This window comes from Squalius cephalus (assembly GCF_949319135.1).
Source record: "Squalius cephalus genome assembly, chromosome: 23".
Taxonomy (NCBI): domain Eukaryota; kingdom Metazoa; phylum Chordata; class Actinopteri; order Cypriniformes; family Leuciscidae; genus Squalius; species Squalius cephalus.
The window spans coordinates 29,513,794-29,536,442 of record NC_137144.1 but is presented as its reverse complement, the minus strand read 5'-3'; the positions used below and the strand labels follow the sequence as shown (position 1 = coordinate 29,536,442).

The 22,649-nt window shown below is 45.0% G+C and overlaps 1 protein-coding gene across 1 annotated transcript in view; it reads left to right on the top strand.

Annotated features, from left to right (window-relative positions):
• Nucleotides 1-13,453: 13,453 nt before the first annotated feature.
• Nucleotides 13,454-22,649, top strand: part of LOC307151520 (uncharacterized protein) — a 47,262-nt gene continuing 38,066 nt past the window's right edge. The window contains exons 1-4 of the mRNA XM_079859606.1: nt 13,454-13,507; nt 13,658-13,698; nt 15,184-15,284; nt 20,961-22,648. Coding sequence (XP_079715732.1) covers nt 15,185-15,284; nt 20,961-22,648 — 1,788 coding nt within the window. The 5' untranslated portion in view covers nt 13,454-13,507; nt 13,658-13,698; nt 15,184. The remainder of the gene's footprint in view (nt 13,508-13,657; nt 13,699-15,183; nt 15,285-20,960; nt 22,649) is intronic.

Sequence of the window (22,649 nt, the reverse complement as noted above, 5' to 3'; positions counted from 1 at the left end):
TCTAGTTATCTAGTGAAGCACACGCCCAGGTAACACACACATCTAGTTATCTAGTGAAGCACACGCCCAGGTAACACACACATCTAGTTATCTAGTGAAGCACACGCCCAGGTAACACACACATCTAGTTATCTAGTGAAGCACACGCCCAGGTAACACACACATCTAGTGAAGCACATGCCCAGGTAACACGCACATCTAGTTATCTAGTGAAGCACACGCCCAGGTAACACGCACATCTAGTTATCTAGTGAAGCACACGCCCAGGTAACACACACATCTAGTTATCTAGTGAAGCACACGCCCAGGTAACACACACATCTAGTTATCTAGTGAAGCACATGCCCAGGTAACACACACATCTAGTTATCTAGTGAAGCACACGCCCAGGTAACACACACATCTAGTGAAGCACACGCCCAGGTAGCACACACATCTAGTTATCTAGTGAAGCGCACGCCCAGGTAACACACACATCTAGTGAAGCACATGCCCAGGTAACACACACATCTAGTGAAGCACACGCCCAGGTAACACACACATCTAGTTATCTAGTGAAGCACACGCCCAGGTAACACGCACATCTAGTTATCTAGTGAAGCGCACGCCCAGGTAACACACACATCTAGTTATCTAGTGAAGCACACGCCCAGGTAACACACACATCTAGTGAAGCACACGCCCAGGTAACACACACATCTAGTGAAGCACATGCCCAGGTAACACACACATCTAGTGAAGCACATGCCCAGGTAACACACACATCTAGTTATCTAGTGAAGCACGTGCCCAGGTAACACACACATCTAGTGAAGCACGTGCCCAGGTAACACACACATCTAGTTATCTAGTGAAGCACGTGCCCAGGTAACACACACATCTAGTTATCTAGTGAAGCACGTGCCCAGGTAACACACACATCTAGTTATCTAGTGAAGCACACGCCCAGGTAACACACACATCTAGTGAAGCACACGCCCAGGTAACACACACATCTAGTGAAGCACGTGCCCAGGTAACACACACATCTAGTTATCTAGTGAAGCACGTGCCCAGGTAACACACACATCTAGTTATCTAGTGAAGCACACGCCCAGGTAACACACACATCTAGTGAAGCACAGGTAACACACACATCTAGTGAAGCACAGGTAACACACACATCTAGTTATCTAGTGAAGCGCACGCCCAGGTAACACACACATCTAGTTATCTAGTGAAGCACACGCCCAGGTAACACACACATCTAGTGAAGCACATGCCCAGGTAACACACACATCTAGTTATCTAGTGAAGCACGTGCCCAGGTAACACACACATCTAGTGAAGCACGTGCCCAGGTAACACACACATCTAGTGAAGCACATGCCCAGGTAACACACACATCTAGTTATCTAGTGAAGCACACGCCCAGGTAACACACACATCTAGTGAAGCACGTGCCCAGGTAACACACACATCTAGTTATCTAGTGAAGCACGTGCCCAGGTAACACACACATCTAGTGAAGCACAGGTAACACACACATCTAGTGAAGCACAGGTAACACACACATCTAGTGAAGCGCACGCCCAGGTAACACACACATCTAGTTATCTACTGAAGCGCACGCCCAGGTAACACACACATCTAGTTATCTAGTGAAGCGCACGCCCAGGTAACACACACATCTAGTTATCTAGTGAAGCACACGCCCAGGTAACACACACATCTAGTGAAGCACACGCCCAGGTAACACACACATCTAGTGAAGCACATGCCCAGGTAACACACACATCTAGTTATCTAGTGAAGCACGTGCCCAGGTAACACACACATCTAGTGAAGCACGTGCCCAGGTAACACACATCTAGTTATCTAGTGAAGCACGTGCCCAGGTAACACACACATCTAGTGAAGCACAGGTAACACACACATCTAGTGAAGCGCAGGTAACACACACATCTAGTGAAGCGCAGGTAACACACACATCTAGTGAAGCGCAGGTAACACACACATCTAGTGAAGCGCAGGTAACACACACATCTAGTGAAGCGCAGGTAACACACACATCTAGTGAAGCGCAGGTAACACACACATCTAGTGAAGCGCAGGTAACACACACATCTAGTGAAGCGCAGGTAACACACACATCTAGTGAAGCGCAGGTAACACACACACATCTAGTGAAGCGCAGGTAACACACACACATCTAGTGAAGCGCAGGTAACACACACACATCTAGTGAAGCGCAGGTAACACACACACATCTAGTGAAGCGCAGTTAACACACACACATCTAGTGAAGCGCAGGTAACACACACACATCTAGTGAAGCGCAGGTAACACACACACATCTAGTGAAGCGCAGGTAACACACACACATCTAGTGAAGCGCAGGTAACACACACACATCTAGTGAAGCGCAGGTAACACACACACATCTAGTGAAGCGCAGGTAACACACACACATCTAGTGAAGCGCAGGTAACACACACACATCTAGTGAAGCGCAGGTAACACACACACATCTAGTGAAGCGCAGGTAACACACACACATCTAGTGAAGCGCAGGTAACACACACACATCTAGTGAAGCGCACGCGCAGGTAACACACACACATCTAGTGAAGCGCACGCGCAGGTAACACACACACATCTAGTGAAGCGCACGCCCAGGTAACACACACACATCTAGTGAAGCGCACGCCCAGGTAACACACACATCTAGTGAAGCACAGGTAACACGCATCTAGTGAAGCACAGGTAACACACACATCTAGTGAAGCACAGGTAACACGCATCTAGTGAAGCACAGGTAACACACACATCTAGTGAAGCGCACGCACAGGTAACACACACATCTAGTGAAGCACTGTGAGTCTTGAACCGGTAACACTAGTGTTGAGGCTCTCGACTGCATTGCTAGTGTAAGCATTGCATCTTTAGTCTTTTAGCGTTGATTAGATGCGTGTTGTCATTCAGAGTTGATGTGCGGTCTATCATAATTTCTCTTGTTTTCACAGCCGTCCACCAGCACCATCCGAGACTCCAATACTGGAGCCAAAACTCCAGCACAGTAGGTGGCGCTAATTTACCTACAACCTTTGTTTGTTAGCCGCCAGTAAATGCATAAAAGAAACACGAATGAACATGAACACAAGATTCAAACAAAACAAAAAATGGATCACCCGTCTCCTATTTTCCAGTACAGCCAGAGGAAGGAGGTCGCCTTCATTAGCGAGGGCCGCACTGGACCTCTACACGGTCTAAGGTCACACATCCAGTGAGGAACTCTCTCAGCCGCTGCTGTTTCTGTGAGTTTACTCCTGTAACCAAGCATGCAGTGTTAAGAGCTGAGCAATAGAAATCTACTGCAAGGTTGTGAGAGGAGGTCAAGTTCCAAAAAACTCCCAATTAAGGAAGGCCGCACTGGACCTCTACACTCCCCAAGGTAACACATCTAGCGAACTCTCTCAGCCGCTGCTGTTTCTGTGAGTTTACTCCTGTAACCTGTTGATCATCAGTACTGTGAGTCTTGAACCGGTAACACTAGTGTTGAGGCTCTCGACTGCATTGCTAGTGTTAGCATGGCGTCTTTAGTCTTTAGTATTGATTAGATGTGTGTTGTGTTGTTGTCATTCAGAGTCGATGTGCGGTCTATCATAGCATAGCATCATTCGTTTTCTCGTTTTTGTTTTCAGTCCTCCACTCGTCCTCTTAACGCTCCTTCCTCTTCCCTCCATCTCCTTCCTCCACTCGTCCTCTTAACGCTCCTTCCTCTTCCCTCCATCTCCTTCCTCCATCTTTCCCCTCAACGCTCCTCCACCTTCCCTCCATCTCCTTCCTCCAGCTTTCCCTCAACGCTCCTCCACCTTCCCTCCATCTCCTTCCTCCATCTTTCCCCTTAACTCTCCTCCCCCTTCCCTCCATCTCCTTCCTCCAGCTTTCCCTCAACGCTCCTCCACCTTCCCTCCATCTCCTTCCTCCATCTTTCCCCTTAACTCTCCTCCCCCTTCCCTCCATCTCCTTCCTCCAGCTTTCCCTCAACGCTCCTCCCCCTTCCCTCCATCTCCTTCCTCCATCTTTCCCCTTAACTCTCCTCCATCTTCCCTCCATCTCCTTCCTCCAGCTTTCCCTCAACGCTCCTCCCCCTTCCCTCCATCTCCTTCCTCCATCTTTCCTCTTAACTCTCCTCCATCTTCCCTCCATCTCCTTCCTCCAGCTTTCCCTCAACGCTCCTCCCCCTTCCCTCCATCTCCTTCCTCCATCTTTCCCCTTAACTCTCCTCCATCTTCCCTCCATCTCCTTCCTCCAGCTTTCCCTCAACGCTCCTCCCCCTTCCCTCCATCTCCTTCCTCCATCTTTCCTCTTAACTCTCCTCCATCTTCCCTCCATCTCCTTCCTCCAGCTTTCCCTCAACGCTCCTCCCCCTTCCCTCCATCTCCTTCCTCCATCTTTCCCCTTAACTCTCCTCCATCTTCCCTCCATCTCCTTCCTCCAGCTTTCCCTCAACGCTCCTCCCCCTTCCCTCCATCTCCTTCCTCCATCTTTCCTCTTAACTCTCCTCCATCTTCCCTCCTCCCCCTTCCTCCATCTTTCCCTTAACTCTCCTCCACCTTCCCTCCATCTCCTTCCTCCATCTTTCCCCTTAACTCTCCTCCATCTTCCCTCCATCTCCTTCCTCCATCTTTCCCCTCAACGCTCCTCCCCCTTCCCTCCATCTCCTTCCTCCATCTTTCCCCTCAACTCTCCTCCATCTTCCCTCCATCTCCTTCCTCCATCTTTCCCCTTAACTCTCCTCCCCCTTCCCTCCATCTCCTTCCTCCATCTTTCCCCTTAACTCTCCTCCACCTTCCCTCCATCTCCTTCCTCCATCTTTCCCCTTAACTCACCTCCCCCTTCCCTCCATCTCCTTCCTCCAGCTTTCCCTCAACGCTCCTCCCCCTTCCCTCCATCTCCTTCCTCCATCTTTCCTCTTAACTCTCCTCCATCTTCCCTCCATCTCCTTCCTCCAGCTTTCCCTCAACGCTCCTCCCCCTTCCCTCCATCTCCTTCCTCCATCTTTCCCCTTAACTCTCCTCCATCTTCCCTCCATCTCCTTCCTCCAGCTTTCCCTCAACGCTCCTCCCCCTTCCCTCCATCTCCTTCCTCCATCTTTCCTCTTAACTCTCCTCCATCTTCCCTCCATCTCCTTCCTCCAGCTTTCCCTCAACGCTCCTCCCCCTTCCCTCCATCTCCTTCCTCCATCTTTCCCCTTAACTCTCCTCTATCTTCCCTCCATCTCCTTCCTCCAGCTTTCCCTCAACGCTCCTCCCCCTTCCCTCCATCTCCTTCCTCCATCTTTCCTCTTAACTCTCCTCCATCTTCCCTCCTCCCCCTTCCTCCATCTTTCCCTTAACTCTCCTCCACCTTCCCTCCATCTCCTTCCTCCATCTTTCCCCTTAACTCTCCTCCATCTTCCCTCCATCTCCTTCCTCCATCTTTCCCCTCAACGCTCCTCCCCCTTCCCTCCATCTCCTTCCTCCATCTTTCCCCTCAACTCTCCTCCATCTTCCCTCCATCTCCTTCCTCCATCTTTCCCCTTAACTCTCCTCCCCCTTCCCTCCATCTCCTTCCTCCATCTTTCCCCTCAACGCTCCTCCCCCTTCCCTCCATCTCCTTCCTCCACCTTTCACAGCACGGGTCCGAGTTGGGCTGGAGGAGTTTGCTGAGGGGAGCAATAAGAGGGCGGCGAGGGAGACAACGACCCGATCGGCTCTGGAGGAGCTCAGGAGAAGAGGGCCGCTGCCGGAGAGGGTGAGAGAACGACTGACACCACAGAAACAGTGTGACCATAATGGTCAACGGTCCCCTTCAGATGATATTTTATTAATCTGTGAACCGTCACCAGTGATTGTAATCGAGTCTCTCTCTGTCCTGGCAGGGACGGCCGCGGCTGCTGGACTTCCTGAACTGCCTCTCTGGCCTGCGGCAGTACGCGGCCGCATGTGGGGGGGAACTCCTGATGATGAACCAGGAGAGCGTGGCCCCCAATAATAGGAGGTACTCACTCGCTCACTCACTCGCTCGCTGTCACACATCCTCTGGCTCTGTCTCTCTCAGTGCAGCTCGTCCTCAGTGCAGTGTGAACACAGTCTGATCTCTCTCTCTCTCTCTCTCTCTCTCTCTCTCTCTCTCTCTCTCTCTCTCTCTCGTCCTCCACAGTTTATCCAATTTATTATGGAGGAGGAAGACAGCCACAGCCACCGCCACCACCTGGAGAGGGCCGCTGCTGGAGAGGGTGAGAGAACCACTGAAACACAGAAAGAGTGTGATGACCGAGAGAGGAACAGGAACAAGAGGAGAAAGTAGTCTCTAATATTAGGGATGAAACAGGGTCTATTAGGGCTGATAATTACGCCAACGGTCCCCTTCAGATGATATTCTATTAATCTGTGAACCGTCACCAGTGATTGTAATCGAGTCTCTGTGAAAGATGATTGACACTGACAGCTAGTGAAGAGCATGAGGGTTTAGTTCACAGCAGAGACTCGTTCAGAAACAGAGAAATGCACTAATAGTGCTAAAACTACTCCGACTAGTAGCCATCAGTGTCTGGGACTGTTTTCCATTGTTATTCCAGGTAAAACAGACGAGACGCACCGCAGTAAACCTGTAGCGACCCGTATGGCTTCTAGAGGAGATGCTTCAGCCGTTTAATACAGAACTAGAGTCAGACGTTCACTAACCGCTATTGCGTATCGATAATCACTAAAATGATATAGGCCTAAATATATATAACATAGACATATATAATAACAGACTTTAGTTCACGAGCACTTGCACAACTCTGCCATCTGTGAAAATCAAAAGCAGCTTCAATCACTTGTTTAACAATTTTTTTCACTGTCATTAATGTAGGTCCACAAGAGAAATATTAAGCCAGTAAATTAAGATAGTCGCTATACCGTTATATCCATCGTCGTCTCTGAGAGAACGCGGCGTTAATGCAGCGACAGATGCCGAAAGCTCAGTCCGTTTCTGCTTTCACTTTCAGGGAATGAGCGCGTTTACATGCACGTTCTTAACCCGATTCTGCTGAAGAAACTGACAATGCATCGACTTTTAGATGTTTGCCCCTTAATCTGGTTTCTCCCGGCATTTAAAATCCGGCATTAATCCGCGTTCTTTGGGCTTATTGAAGTGCGCATATGTAAAGTGTAGGAGGACCGAGAGAGCACTGGTAGGACTCATATGCAAACTCCGACTCTTTCTTGACCCAAGAAATGATTAAAACGTGTTCTCATCTCGTTTAGAAGTAGGCTAGTCGAAATGCTGCATGTGTAACGGCATGAGAGGATAATGTGTGTCTGTAGATTTCCCGCTGAAATACTGAGAGTCAGACTGAGATACACCTCACTATACCTGGAAATAACAAGATCTAGCCTATTAATAGGTGACTCCACCTTAGCAAAATAGAAAAATAAGATCATATATAAAACGAAGTAATAAAACAAGCAAATTAATGAGTAAATAAGCAAGTTAATCAAATAAGTAAGCCCCGCCCCCTCACGATAATATCGTGTATCGCCGATCTCACAGGCTGATGATAGGACGATATGAAAATGGAGCATATCACCCAACACTACTAACCACACGCTTTTATTCCCATCTGCTTCATTTTCTGTGTGTCACATGATGTAATGTAGAGTTTCTCTATCCTAGCAGAGACTCGGAGGACGGCCACGACTGCAGGACCGCCTCATCACTCCCTCTCTGGCCTGCGGTGTTACGCAGCCGCTCATGGGGAGGAGCTTATCACATCAGTGGAGCGGACTGGGCTCCCCAATTCACAGAGGTTAGGGTTTACTCCTCATGGGGAGGAGCTGGTGGAGCAGACGGGACCCCAATTCCCAGAGGTACACACACTCTCTGTCTCTGTCTCTGTCTCTCTCAAATGATCACGTTTCACACACCTGTCATCCACTCTTCTCTCGGTCTCTCTGTCTCTCAGGTTCTCCTACCAGGTGATATTGGGGGTCGCTCCTTCCTCCCCATGAGCGGCTCCTCAAAGCAGCCGGCCAGAGAGAAGCAGCCGTGGCCATCCTCCTCACAGAGGTCTCACAGGTACTCAGACACTCACTCAGACACTCACTCAGACACTCACTCAGACACTCACTCAGACACTCACTCAGACACTCACTCAGACACTCACTCACTCACTCACTCACTCACTCAGACACTCACTCACTCACTCACTCACTCACTCACTCACTCAGACACTCACTCAGACACTCACTCAGACACTCACTCACTCACTCACTCACTCACTCAGACCATCAGTAGCTTTTCACACTGAAGCTTGATCTATGATGTCCACAGCCGTCCTCCAGCATTCCTGCAGCTCCCGGACCCCGACCCCCCCGACAGCTCACGGACCCGGAGACGGAACCCAACGGGCTTTTGGACCCGGACACAAACAGGCTTCTGGGCCCGGACCCCGACCCCCCCCCCCGACAGCTCACGGACCCCGACCCCCCCCGACAGCTCACGGACCCGGAGACGGAACAAACCGGCTTCTGGACCCGGACCCTACGGTAGCTCCCGGAGACGGAACCCAACGGGCTTTTGGACCCGGACACAAACAGGCTTCTGGACCCGGACCCTGGGCAGCTTCTGGGCCCCACATTAAAGATTAAGGTTATTATTATCATTAAGAATATTAATTTCATCAAGCTTTTCTATGAGCTCTTTCATTCAGCAGACTCTTGTATGCTCAGAAACAGTGTTTCAGTTCATCCTGTGATATGATTCAACTTCTGCTGTGCAAATTATTCACTTGAGTTTGTTTCAATTTAATCTTCAGATGGACCTGGACTGAAAAAAAAAAAAAAAAAGATTTTTCCAAAACTATATTTGTTTCTAATTATTATTTTTCAATAATTTGTGCTTTGAAGCACCAAATGATGGTCATAGAATAAATATAATGGTTCCTTCAGCAAAGGCCAATCCACACGGCCCAGACAGAGGCCCACAGATGCCCACAGACAGTTCATGAGTTCACACTTACAAATAATTAGAGTAAAAGACTAGAGTTAATTAAAAAGACTAGAGTTAGTCAGAGTAAAAGAGTATTTGGCCCAAACTCTCGAAGAATAAAGATTATATTCTATATTATATTCTTCCTCATCTTTCCCTCTGTCAGGTTCACGGTCCGGGTCCGGGTGGGGGACGAGGAGTTCCCGGAGGGGTCTGGGAGCAACAGGAGGGAGTCAGCGGCCCGATCGGCTCTGGAGGAGCTCAGGAGAAGAGTGTCTCTGCCGGAGAGGGTGAGAGAACGACTGAGACCACAGAAAGAGTGTGATGACCGAGAGAGGAACAGGAGAAATGGGAGCTCTAGAAAGATGGAAACTGCAGGAGAGAGGAGAACTAGTCCGTAGAAGTCCAAGATCCGGCCGTGAAACAACCAAATGTGTTTCTGACCTCCTGTGACGTTTAGGTGCAGGTGCTCGTGGGGAGGAACACACACACACACACACACACACACACACACCTTTTAGACCATCTCACTGTCCTCAGCACCATGAAGATCCATGTCTCTGTGTCTCTCAGGTGAAGATGGAGCCGTAATGAAGATTATTATCATTAAGAATATTAATTTCACTAAGCTTTTCTCTGAGCTCTTTGATTCATCAGACTTGTATGCTAAAGCGGCTCAGAAACGGTGTGTGTGTAGTTCAGAAACGGGGTGTGTAGTTCAGAGTTTCAGCTCATCCTGTGATTCACTTTCAGATCTTCTGCTGTGCAAATGATTCACTTGAGTTTCTGATTCACTTTCAGATCCGTCTCCTTCACCTCCATCTCCTCGTCCGGCCTCCTTCACCTCCGTCTCCTCGTCCGGCCTCCTTCACCTCCATCTCCTCGTCCGGCCTCCTTCACCTCCATCTCCTCGTCCGGCCTCCTTCACCTCCATCTCCTCCTCCGTCTCCCTCCTTCACCTCCATCTCCTCCTCCGTCTCCCTCCTTCACCTCCATCTCCTCGTCCAGCCTCCTTCACCTCCATCTCCTCGTCCGGCCTCCTTCACCTCCATCTCCTCGTCCGGCCTCCTTCACCTCCATCTCCTCGTCCGGCCTCCTTCACCTCCATCTCCTCCTCCGTCTCCCTCCTTCACCTCCATCTCCTCCTCCGTCTCCCTCCTTCACCTCCATCTCCTCCTCCGTCTCCCTCCTTCACCTCCATCTCCTCGTCCGGCCTCCTTCACCTCCATCTCCTCCTCCGTCTCCCTCCTTCACCTCCATCTCCTCGTCCGGCCTCCTTCACCTCCATCTCCTCGTCCGGCCTCCTTCACCTCCATCTCCTCGTCCGGCCTCCTTCACCTCCGTCTCCTCGTCCGGCCTCCTTCCTTCACCTCCATATCCTCGTCCGTCTCCCTCCTTCACCTCCATCTCCTCCTCCGTCTCCCTCCTTCACCTCCTTCACCTCCATCTCCTCGTCCGGCCTCCTTCACCTCCATCTCCTCGTCCGGCCTCCTTCACCTCCATCTCCTCCTCCGTCTCCCTCCTTCACCTCCATCTCCTCCTCCGTCTCCCTCCTTCACCTCCATCTCCTCCTCCGTCTCCCTCCTTCACCTCCATCTCCTCCTCCGTCTCCCTCCTTCACCTCCTCCGTCTCCTCCATCACTGTTTTTACTGTTCTTTTGAACTGTTTTTATATTATGGGGTTCAGTTTTGTTCCCTGTTTTAGAAGCACAAGCTCATTTCAGCCATTTAAAATGGTTTGGTTTTATTCTTTTTTTTTTATTTTTATTTTTATTTTTTTGTTACCTCTTGTGTTGTGTTTATTGACGCAGTGAGTTTTAGTAATGGTATGTTCCAATTAGTTTTAGACTGTTTTTAATGTTCTGTACTTTTAATGCACTTAATGTTTAATGTTAACTTAATGCTTTATTTATTTGCCCCTGCTTTTAAATAAACGTCTTGCTGCTTGTTCCTCATCTCTGCTGTGGTTCTTGTGTCCGTCGGCTGTGATCACATGATCTCAAACTCTGCAGTCTGTAGGACAAAGTGTTTGTTTGGAAAATAAAGTGAAGCTTTTGTTACTTTTGTCCACTTTCATAAGTATCAGTCCATCTAGATTTGTTCATGTTTTCAGTTCAGATTTCTCAATCATGTTTTATTGCTCATGTCATGTGATCTCTCCCTATTTTTCATTGGTTTGGCTTTATTTTTGTGCAATTTAAAGGGATAGTTCACCCAAAAATGAAAATTCTGTCAGTAATTACTCACCCTCATGTTGTTCCAACCGCGTAAGACCTTCGTTCATCTTCGCAACACTAAGATATTTTTGATTAAATCTTAGAGCTGTCTCACTCCTCCATAGGCTTCTAAGTGATTGAAACTTGCTGGCCCAGAAAATGTATTAAAGAGATTGTTAATATAGTCCAAGTGACTACAGTGGCTCAATCTTAAGTTTATAAAGCGACGAGAATACTTTTTGTGCGCAAAAACAAACAAAAATAACGACTTTATTCCACTATTCATTTCCTATTCATTCAAGGGTGAGTAATTACTGACAGAATTTTCATTTTTGGGTGAACTAACCCTTTAATGCTTTGCTCAAATGGAGTTGTTCAGAACTGGACAGACACTTAACATCCATATTTCCTCTATCTGTGTTTGGGCCAGAAATGAAGGTTGTATTTTAGATTTAGATGCAATCTGAACTTTGTATTTTCTAACAGATAACTGGTGTTTAATGTTCCAGTATTATAATTGCTGATATTTAATAGTGATGTTCTGCTGTTATTCAGTGTTGGGTCTGTGGGCTCTGAATATAATGCAGTTGTAGATTGTAAAGATGTTCAACAGTCGTTACTGACTCTGTCATTTAGTCAGATATATTGTGTGTGTAAAGAGTCTTTGGGTTTGATCAAGTTCTTCTAAAACCTCTTTCAGATCCAGAAGACACAGAAACCCAGAGACGATCATCTCCAGAGTCTCTCAAACACAAAACAGATTCAACAGGCGAGAAATGAAACTTTCATCTGAACATCTTCAATAAAGATGTGATTCATGATTTGAAAGAAAACTCTTTCTCTGTCCCTAAACCGTTACTGTGTGTGTGTGTTTTCTGGAGATGGACATGAACACACACGGGCCGATAGATTACTCACTGACAGGTTAGTCTAGTTAAAGAGTCTGACCTGTGCTTGAACTGAACCAATGAGTGTGAAGATCAGTCCATTCAATCCCATCATGCATCTGGCCTCTGAGTAACTGCAGGCCGCTAAAGCTCAAGGCATCCATGCATTAAAACTCTCTCACGCAGAAGAAGATCAGGAGCAGAAGAACTCAGCGCTGCTTTACACCCGGAGAAACTTCACCTTCAACTCTTTAAATCACAGGAGTTTACTGTTCATTACAAACAATCCACTTCTGGTCCTGATGGAGCGCTGAACCTCCAACCCGTTCTGAACCGCAACTGGATATCTAAAGATATTAAAGCCTATATACGATTATAAGTGGAGATCCTCATATCTGAGAGTCCTGGTCATCAGAAAGTATAAAGTTTAGTATTTCACAGTCCCATGTTCAGCTCCACAGCTTCTGTAGCTCTAGATAACTCTATAGTGTCTCTGCTGGAGTGTGTGTGTGTGTGTGTGTGTGTGTGTGTGTGTGTGTGTGACGGTGTTCTCCTGAGCAACAGCTTCATCTACTGGTCATTCTCCAGACCGTCATCATGACAGTGAAATCTCTTCGTCTGCTTCAGGAGATGCTCAGATATTCTGGCCACATTCATCCTGACATTCAGTGTTAATCTTTCACTCAATCTGGCCAGTAAATCAGTTTCTACTTTCAATATGTGTGTTGTCCTGTAATGTTATGCTGGAGTTTTAAAAGACTGTTAAACTTGTGCATGTGTGACATTATATGACATTATACTGTATGTGTTTAGTCCTCTTATAGGTCTAAAACACTAATGAACAATGAAGCGTGTAATAGTGGTGTTCAGTAAAGTGTTCTAGTACCAGATCATCAAATTACACACCTTTCTCTTGTGTGTTTAGAAAACAGTTCAAGTAGCCTACGTAATAATAATATGTGTTTTAACTGTAAGAAAAATATAATAGAAAATAATAATAGAATAATAATAGAAAAACTGAAGAATTATTGGTAATATTTTGCCAGGGCTGTAATTCTAAAACACAATATAATAGAAGAATGTCAGTGAAATAAGACAGACTAATTTATTCACTCTCTTTGTCGAACACAGATTTGTGGATCATAAATTATCAGACACGCTGCTCTTTAACAGCACTCGACATTAATAACTCTAGACTTCACATTTACAGATATTACACATCTAATCCAGTTCGACTGCGATGAAGGAAGCAAACGCGGCGCGAGCGTCACTACGGGAAGCAGAACGTGTCAAACTTCACCTCTGTTTCTGCTGTCACGTGTTAAAGACACACTTTATAGAGGAACTGAAAGCGAAAGCAAGACAGTCCGAGGAGAGAACAACCGCGGAAAGAAAACAGTTCAGGTATGTAATAATAATAAGTGTTTGGAGATGTGGCTTTACAGACGGCAATGCGATTTGTTAATCTTCTGATTTAGGTATCTAATTTTCTCAATAAATCATAAATATATCTTTAAATAAAAATAAGCGTCAAACACGTGATAAACTGTCTAGTTCTACATCAGCTGGTGCGGAAGCGCTGAAGAGGAGGACAGGTAAGCGAACAACATTATGAAAGATTTCATTTCAGAGAGAATTACACACTGGCTGAAAGATTCCTCACTGAAATAATGTACAACGGGCCTAAAGGCACACATTAAGACAAATGTGCCTTTTTAATATTCCCAAATGCAGAAAAATATATATACATGTTTGTATTGAACATTGATGGAGCAACAGATTTTGTGTGAAAATAAATCATAGTGATTCATTTTGTTTAAAAATCTTATAAATGTATGAGGTAGCGAGGTTTGTCTTTTATCCCACAAACACACAGGATAAAACAGCCTGAGGCAAAATACACACAGTAGCTTATTGATACAAATACTTTAGCTAAAAAAATGTTTTTAATGATGTCCAAGTAAATATTTGTTCATAACAATCACTTTAGCAAAGTTTGTACTATTTTCAGTTTTGTTTTGTTTTTTTGCATAAATAAAATAATTCATTTTTGTTCAGTAAATATACTATCATTAAAATATGTTAATAACAATATATTTAAAAAAGTAAAGTTTCTGAAATCATTGAAGCTTTCAATACATTATATAGCAATTATATGATATGATTAATATCATATTTTTAAATATGATTGTTTCATTATGAATATGGGTATTATCTCTAAGATGGACACCCAACTTAATATAATTACCATCTGAATCTAATCATGTCCACAACTGGAAAAGTCAGTCAGATATTTATTATCATGTTTATTATTGTGCTTTTGCCCCAAATACCATACTTTTACATATTCTTCTGTTATTGAAAAACTGTTGCTTTAATTACCTTGAATAAAACTGAATTTAAATTTATAGATTCTCATTTGCTACTTAAATCTACAACTTTTAAAAAACATCAAATATTAGATTTTTTTACTTTGCGCTGCTGCTCGCGATCACGTCACAGATCAGCCAAATTTCCACGTGCATCTTGAAGAGCGGATGTTTAGGAAAGTGCTGTGGCAAGTTTTTGTGCATCTAGTGAATCAGAGAAGAATAAAGTCAAAGGCGCCTTTAGCCCCGTTGTACCCTACATATGTATATATAATTTTTATTTACTCCAGCATTTTTACTATCTTTTGCCATTAAAATCACAAACAATCATTTTGTACAGTGTATAGAAGCAGCCAAACAAACAGTTCTGTCTGTAAAGCTTAAAAAAAAAATCTAATTTTAAGATGTATTTATACTTCTGTTTACTTTCAGACAAGCCTTTATTAATCCTTTCTTCAAACTTTGTCTTGACCTGTTTCTATTTTTTACACTTACTTTAGTTTTATGAAATTCTTTTAATTTCAGTTTATTGTGATTCTGCAACATTAAATTCAAACTAGAATTGTGCATCCCCCTCAATTCAAATTCTGAAATGTAGAAATAATTTTTTTAATTATATGCCTAATGTTGCAGCAGCATTGTTTATACAGGTAGTCAGTGACTTAAAATAAGTGTTCAGGATTAATAACTGGTGTGTGTTTGTGTGTTTAGAATGGCTACAGTGGGAGTGAACGTGATTGAAACAGCGGCTCTAGGGAGACACTTCCAGCTGGGGATGCTGTATGACTGCAGGAAAGATGCTCTGATACCAGGTACAAAAAAATGTATTGGTTACGAATGTAAAAGAGGTTCCCTGAGAAGGGAAACAAGATGCTATGGGGAGCGCTTCAGTGTGACTGATGTCTGAAGCGACAGTTGTATTGGCCGGCGACAGCCCTTGACGTCTCTACCAGTGTGACCGTGAGTCTAAAAGGGCTCCTGAGGAACACGTCATTCCCTTCTTCATCTGAAGGAGACGGGACAGGAAGCCCGAAAAGAGACGCAGTGTCTCGTTCCCCTTCTTAGGGAACATAGGTTACATTTATAACCCAAGACGTTCCCTCTGAATGGGAACTCGCACTACATCTATGGGGAACAAATACCTACTCCGCCTTGCTGAGGGGAATACATGCCCTATTGGCCGTGACTAAGCACTAAAAAAGCTGACTTTCCTGACCTCACTGTCAGAGTCAGATTCCCCAAAGGTACACACCAGCAAGCTGTCAATGACACTATTCCCTACGGCCATTGACCAACCTGCATACCCTAAACGAGGAAAGTCCTTGCAGGGCCAAGTGGTAGGACTCGGCCCAAGGGCAGAGCTCAGAGACTTGGAATCATTAACACAATGAAAGATTTCTTTAAAGGGGGGGTGAAATGCTATTTCATGCATACTGAGTTTTTTACACTGTTAAAGATATGGATTCCCATGCTAAACATGGACAAAGTTTCAAAAATTAAATTGTACGTTTGAAGGAGTATTTCTGTGCCAAAAATTGTCCTTCCGGTTTGTCACAAGTTTCGTAAAGTTTTTTTCGAGTATGGGTCTTCGTGACGTCAGCTGGGGCTGAATTTCCTTATGTGGGTCCTAAGGGCACTTCTCCGCGGGCGCGCGCGCACTCATAGACCAGACAGAGAGAGAAGAGAGCGAAAGCAGTACGCCCATCAAAGCGCTCTGCTCAGCTTTTGGAAGTCAATGTCACCAAAGAAGTGTGTTTTTGGTTGCCAGGGCAAGACAACCCTGCACAGATTCCTAAAGAACCCAGCGCTAAGGGACCAGTGGATGGAGTTTGTTTTTTCAGAGACTGTTTGTTTTTGTGCAAGACTGTTTGTTCCCTGCATTTCGACGATGATTGTTTTATAAACAAAGCCCAGATCGACGGATTTGCAGATCGTCTAATGCTTAAGGATGGAGCAGTCACAATGCAGGGGTGCAAACAGCGCGCTTTTCGGCGCCTCCCGCTTTTTTCACGTCAGTTTGGGTGACTTGTGTGAATCGTGCAGATCCGAAGAGTTTTTTTTAAGGGGGGGGGGGGGGGGGGGGGGTCTGATGGTTTATGAGGGTCTGATTATAATTTATATCTATATATATTATATCTGATTATAATTTAACCAACAGTAATTCTGGATTGCGTCCACCAACAAGTAAATAGGAAATAAGCGAATCAGAACACTGCGCGCCAGAAACCAGCAGTATGTGCGCAAGCGTGAACCACTAGTGTTTCTGTCTCACTCTGGATCTGCCGCTGCATCACATTTCTCTCTGCGTGGCGTGGAGTGTCCGTTTTTATGTCGGCTCTCATGTTAACTGGTTAGAGCCATATCGTTTATATACTGTCTATGGTTAGAGCTTGTGTTAGAGCACAATGCTTGCGTGACACACACACTTCTCGAGCCGCGCCGAAACCGTGTGCTAGAAATAGAACCGCAACCGACGCCTATTTTTCACGCGACACGCAAGAGTGTTGGACGTTTTCAGACAAAATAGAAGGCGCAAATACATATTAATAAATTACATTTTGATGCTTGAAAGTTTCTCGGTTTTGACAAATGCATATATAATTGTAATTTAAAAAATAGGCCTAATTATCGATTTTCAAATATTGCCCCTGTCAATAGGCCTACAGAACGAAATATTCTGTAGCCTATTTTGCCGTCAATACTGCCGACGTTGTCTTTGCTGTATCAGGCTATAAGTTATATATGAACATCCAAATGTAGATGGTCTGTCGGCGCACAGAGCCACGCAGTCGCAGACAGCACGTGAAGTTCGTGAACACCGAATTCCCTTTTCTTTCTTATCTATTTGTGTTTGAACAGACGTGCACGAAAAAATAATCCAGTGTCCGTCTCAACGAGTTTCCCCGTAAACGCAGTCAAAATAAAACTTAATTACCGGTATTAGATACGTGCATTCGTCTTAAAGGGACAGCACCCAATATACCTGTAGCTGTTTGTGTCACCAAAGTTAATCAAACAACAAAAGAGAAAGAGAAAAATCACGTTTTGTCAAAAGATAAACTGTATTAATACTTAATACAGTTAATTTACCTGAAAAACATAAAGCACTGCTTTATTTCTCGTGTATTTGTGTTTTATTGTATTTATATATGCTTCTATTTTGTTTATTAGTTTCTATGCAGATGCACTAGGCCTACCCTACACAATTACCCCAATCATCCTAGAATTATTAATTCTTTACAAAAAGAGCTAATCAAATCATCAGGTGAAATTGTTTTCAGGAAGTAGCAGTAAAGCAAGAAGAAGAAGTGCAAGATAGTTTTTCTAAATTTCATTTGACTCTATGTGCCTATAGGGGTGGGTTGGGGATGGTGGCAATGTAGTATCTGGATATTTGCCGCGGGACGAGGGCTTCGATTACCTCTCTCTTTTTTGACCATACATGTGTTTGCACCCCTGACAATGATAAAGGTTCGCGGTCGCAGGCGGTGAGTAAAACTGCTTCAAATGTCTCTGTGTGTTGTTAGCTCGGCGCATAAGCACAGCTTTAGCTTCGCCCACACGGCCCGCCTTCAGCCGCTCGTTTTTTTCCGGAAAGACTCGGTACAGCCTATCTTTCTTTTATAAATATAATAAAACTAAAGACTTTTTGGAGATATGAAGGATGCAATACTACTCTATAGGTACTCAAGATTAACAGGAGATTGAGTGAAAATGAGCATTTCACCCCCCCCCCCCCTTAAGGGAATATGGCCAGGCTTGCAAAGAGACCTGGTCTGTCACTTCAGGGGGATTTAAAACATCAACCCCTAGATTCACCAGATTCACCATCAGCCTGGTCAGCTTAAAACCCTTCTGCCTAAGCAGAATCTCTAGATTCAGAGGCCTCCAATGAGAAGGTATTGCAACAGGCAGTAACCACTTCACAACGGATTCCAGAGACAGAAGTACTAGAAAGCAGAGACTTAGCATATTGACTCTCCATGCGAGGGGAGTAACTCAGTAACTCTGCTCTGACTTGCAGAGGAGAACTCTACATGATCAGCCTCTAGAAGAAGGGAAGAACTGACCGACATTGACATAATTGTTGTTAAAGAAGGCCTCAGAAGACCTACCATTAACTATCCCCAGGGAGCGAAGCATTCAGCTATATCAACCCTCTCAAACGACAGGCTCTACACAGGCTCGGCCCAAAAAAAAAGTTCATCCAGGAGGCTGAATGCCCATCACTAGACAATACTGCTATATGGGCTCTAGAGAGCAAGGCACTCTGCATACTGAGCCTCTAACAAGGTGAGTACCAAACTTAGCCTACAGGAGTACCTTAAGGAGGCTCACGGACAGCCTAACAACTCGAGACTGCAGCCCAAAGTACATAATGACCCTCTAATTGAGGGAACTACTAGCTAATACACTAGACTTAACCTATCAGAGAGGCTTACAGAGAGGCTTGTTACTTGATACAAAAGTACACAGAATTCTAAGGAGTACTTAGAATAACGGCCCATCTCAGGAAAGGGCAGTATCACCCATGTTCAACCTAAGAGAGCTCAGCTGGAAAAGAGGGTCTCTGATGGGCAGAGGACTCAACAGGATGACTTGCACAAGAGGAGGCCTAACTATTATACTAGAGACAGCCCTACCAAGAACATAGTTCTCAGAGAATCATGCCACTGGACAAAGATATCCAGGCGGAGGTCAGAGATTGCTGAATTCGTCAGGAAGACTCTCTAAACAAGAGGAGCTAATACAATCTCATACTAAGGCTGCTTAAGGAGGAGGCTCACAGAGAGCCATGCCACTCCGTATTGCCAACATTAAGAGATTAGAGGCCTTTAGCAAAGAGAGCTAGACCATTCGAATTCACAATCCCAGTGGTTAGCTCAAGGGAGTGGAAGCTTCAACTGAACAACTCTCAATAGATGAGCGGTAGCCTAACAACACTCTAATAGGCTTGTTTTAAAAAAGAGCCCTAGATAGTAAAGGCCTTTACTGGATAATTCTCTAGAATGAGAGGAGGCATGACTACACTACTCTTAAGGAAGTCGTCCTATGAGGGGGTTACTGAAAGGGGTTCCAGTTGGAAAATCTAGCAGTAGCACTTAATAGTGAAAAAAAAAAAAAATTCAAGAATGAGGGCAGATGTTATCGGCCTCCAAGGGAAGGAGGGTAGGATTTTTACAGTAGGATTTTTTTTACAGTGTTAATGTCTAGATTGAATCACTTCCCTGAGATCATGTTTCTTCTTCCTCGCCTCACGCCTCCTCTGCGAACTGCTTCTCGGAGGAGGAGGATGTGAGCGACACTAGCCCTCTGGTCCTGTCTTTAGTTGTGAGCCCAAGTTGGGCCAGTTCCCCCGGCAGTTTGGGCGTGGACCTGGGCCAGCGGTGTATGAATATTTTAAAGGCTGCCACCCACGCCTTCGCCTCCTTACACTTATCGACCACCGCCTCAATGGATGTGTCGAATAGTTCAGAAGGCGAAACCAGTGCATCGGGGAGAACGCCCTTCTCTGTGTCCCGATGCTAGCCAGGTTCACCCACTGATGTCTCTCTGTGGCCACCATTGCTGCCATCAATCTGCTGATCACGGCAGAGGTCTGTTTACTGGCCCAGAGAGTGAGATCTGTGTTGCGGCGCAGCTCAGCCATCGCATCAGGGGAAAGACCCTGACCCTGGTCCAGGTCCCTCAGCAGATCGGCTTGGTATGCTTGCAGCACATATGCCATTTAAGCGATGTTGTCCCAAGGGGCTTAGCTGGCAGGGTCGGAGTCTTCAGTGACGATGTTTCCCCCTTTGAGAGATAGCTCACAACCGTCTCTTCAATGGGAGACACCGACACGTATCAGCCCTCACGCATCCCCTCGACATTTGTATAGCTAGAATACTGAAATTGATGGATACGAGATAAATACGGTTTCTTCCATGCTCTCTCATTCCCCATAGGGTCTTGTCAGACGCAGTGCGAGTTCCCATTTAGAAAGGGAATACAAATACTAGAGTTTACTAACAATTATCCATTCTATCACACACCCTGAAAAATTATCATTTCATGGATGACTCTAATATGTGATGCTGTATCCAGTTTCTTTTTGCTCTGGGTATTGTAGGGCATAAGTTTTGTAGATTATATCACTTGCAGCAGTGAATAAATGCATCATATTGTGAACAAACTGAATGATTATTAGTTAATTAGACTTCTTAATAGGTTTTTTCTGCACATCAATTACTGCAATGCTGTACAGACCAATTATGTAGACTCATATTTCAGGGGAGATTTAACATGCATTCTCCAGTGTCTATTGGTAGGGAAAGTGACCCTGATAAGCATGTACCATATAAGGACACTTCAGAAAGAAGTGTTTTTTTTTTTTGTTTTTTTTTTTTACAACAGATGCACATAGCCCTACAGTGGGATCATTTAATCAAAATTGTGTTTATAGACATAAATAATGACTTGACTGTATTAAACACTTTATACTTTTGCAGGAATCACACTGTGGGATCAAGAAAAGCTACAGCAGAGTCTACGAGTCCGTCCCCAAATTAACACAAATTTCAAAGTCACAGCTTCAGACTCCATTAAAGACAAATCAAGCTTACTGAACATTGACGGCTCTCTGAAACTGAGTGTTTTAGGTGGACTCGTCAATGTCACTGGAGTAGCCAAATATCTCAACGACACCAAGAAGTCTTTCAAACAGCAAAGACTGTCGCTTCATTATCATTCAACCAGCAGGGTTGAAGAACTGACCATGAACCACTTGGCACCTGAAAATATAGTTCCTCACAATGTGTTTGATAATGATGCAGCGACACACGTGGTGACAGCAGTGCTGTATGGAGCAGACGCCTGCTTTGTGTTTGATAGAGAAGTTTCCTCAGATGAGGAAATAAAGACAGTAGAAGGAGAAGCAAAAGTGGCCTTTGAGAAGCTCAAACTAATTTCAGTAGATGCAAACATCAGTCTGAAGATGAATGATGCTCAGAAGAACGCAGTCCAAAAATTCACTTGCACGTTTTATGGTGACTTCAAGTTACCGTCTAACCCGACCTCTTTTGAAGATGCGTTGAAGGTTTTCCCTGATCTTCCAAACCTGCTGGGAGAAAAGAAAGAGCTGGCGGTTCCTCTGAGAGTTTGGCTTTTTCCTCTAGACAAACTTCTCTCAAAAGCTTCCAAGCTTCAGAAGGACATCAGCATGGATCTAATCATGGCGATTGAATCAGTGATTGAGAGTTTAAATACAACTGAGATGAGATGCAGTGATCTTCTGGAAGACTCGCCTGCCTCGACTTTTGCTGCATTTCATGATAAAATCCTGCAAATGAAGCAAAACTGCGACATGTACAAACTGAGAATCATGGAGAAACTCGGCTCTCTGCTGCCAAACATCCGTGAGGGGAAGAAGGAAACTGACCTGAATGATCTTCTACAAGAACATGATGAATCTCCATTCAGAGGACGAGACCTGGCAGAATGGCTGAAAGAGAGAGAAAGGGAGTCTGATGTTGTAAAACTAATGCTCAGACAGCTGAAGAATGCTGGTGCACAGGTAGAATACAACATAGATCTGATTTCGATGGATCTGGAAGTTGGAAATCTGGTCTGTTACACATTCACATCTCTGAACTGCTCAGACGTGCTGCTTCTTCAACAAAAGGCCAATCTGAATCCTTTAACAAAAGGAAAAAATGAGAACAGCCCTGATCCAGAGCAGAAGTCTTGGCTCACTCCTGAGATCCAAAAGACACTGAGGAGTAACTTGAAGATTTTAAAGAAATTGATCGATTCAAAAGACCGTAAACCAGCCAAATTCATTGTGTCCTCAAAGGAAATGAAGAATAATCCAGGTTCCTGCATTCTGTTGTATGAAAGTGAATGTGATGAAGCTGTTTGCTTCATTCCTCCATCCAAACCAGCCTGTCCAGTCACTGAAGAGGTCAAAGATAATAGTGTGGTTCTGAAGGTTCCTCCATCATGTCCTGAAACAGTGGAGCTCAGAATACTGTACAAACGTAAGCAGGATAAAGTCTGGAGATCTAAACTTGTGCTGAAGGATCAACTCACAGTTACTCTGACTGATCTGAGAGAAGAAGCTGAGTATGAGATCAGATGTGCAGCGCTGGGGAAACTCAACTACACCGTATACAGTGACGTTACTGAAGTTGTCACAGAGG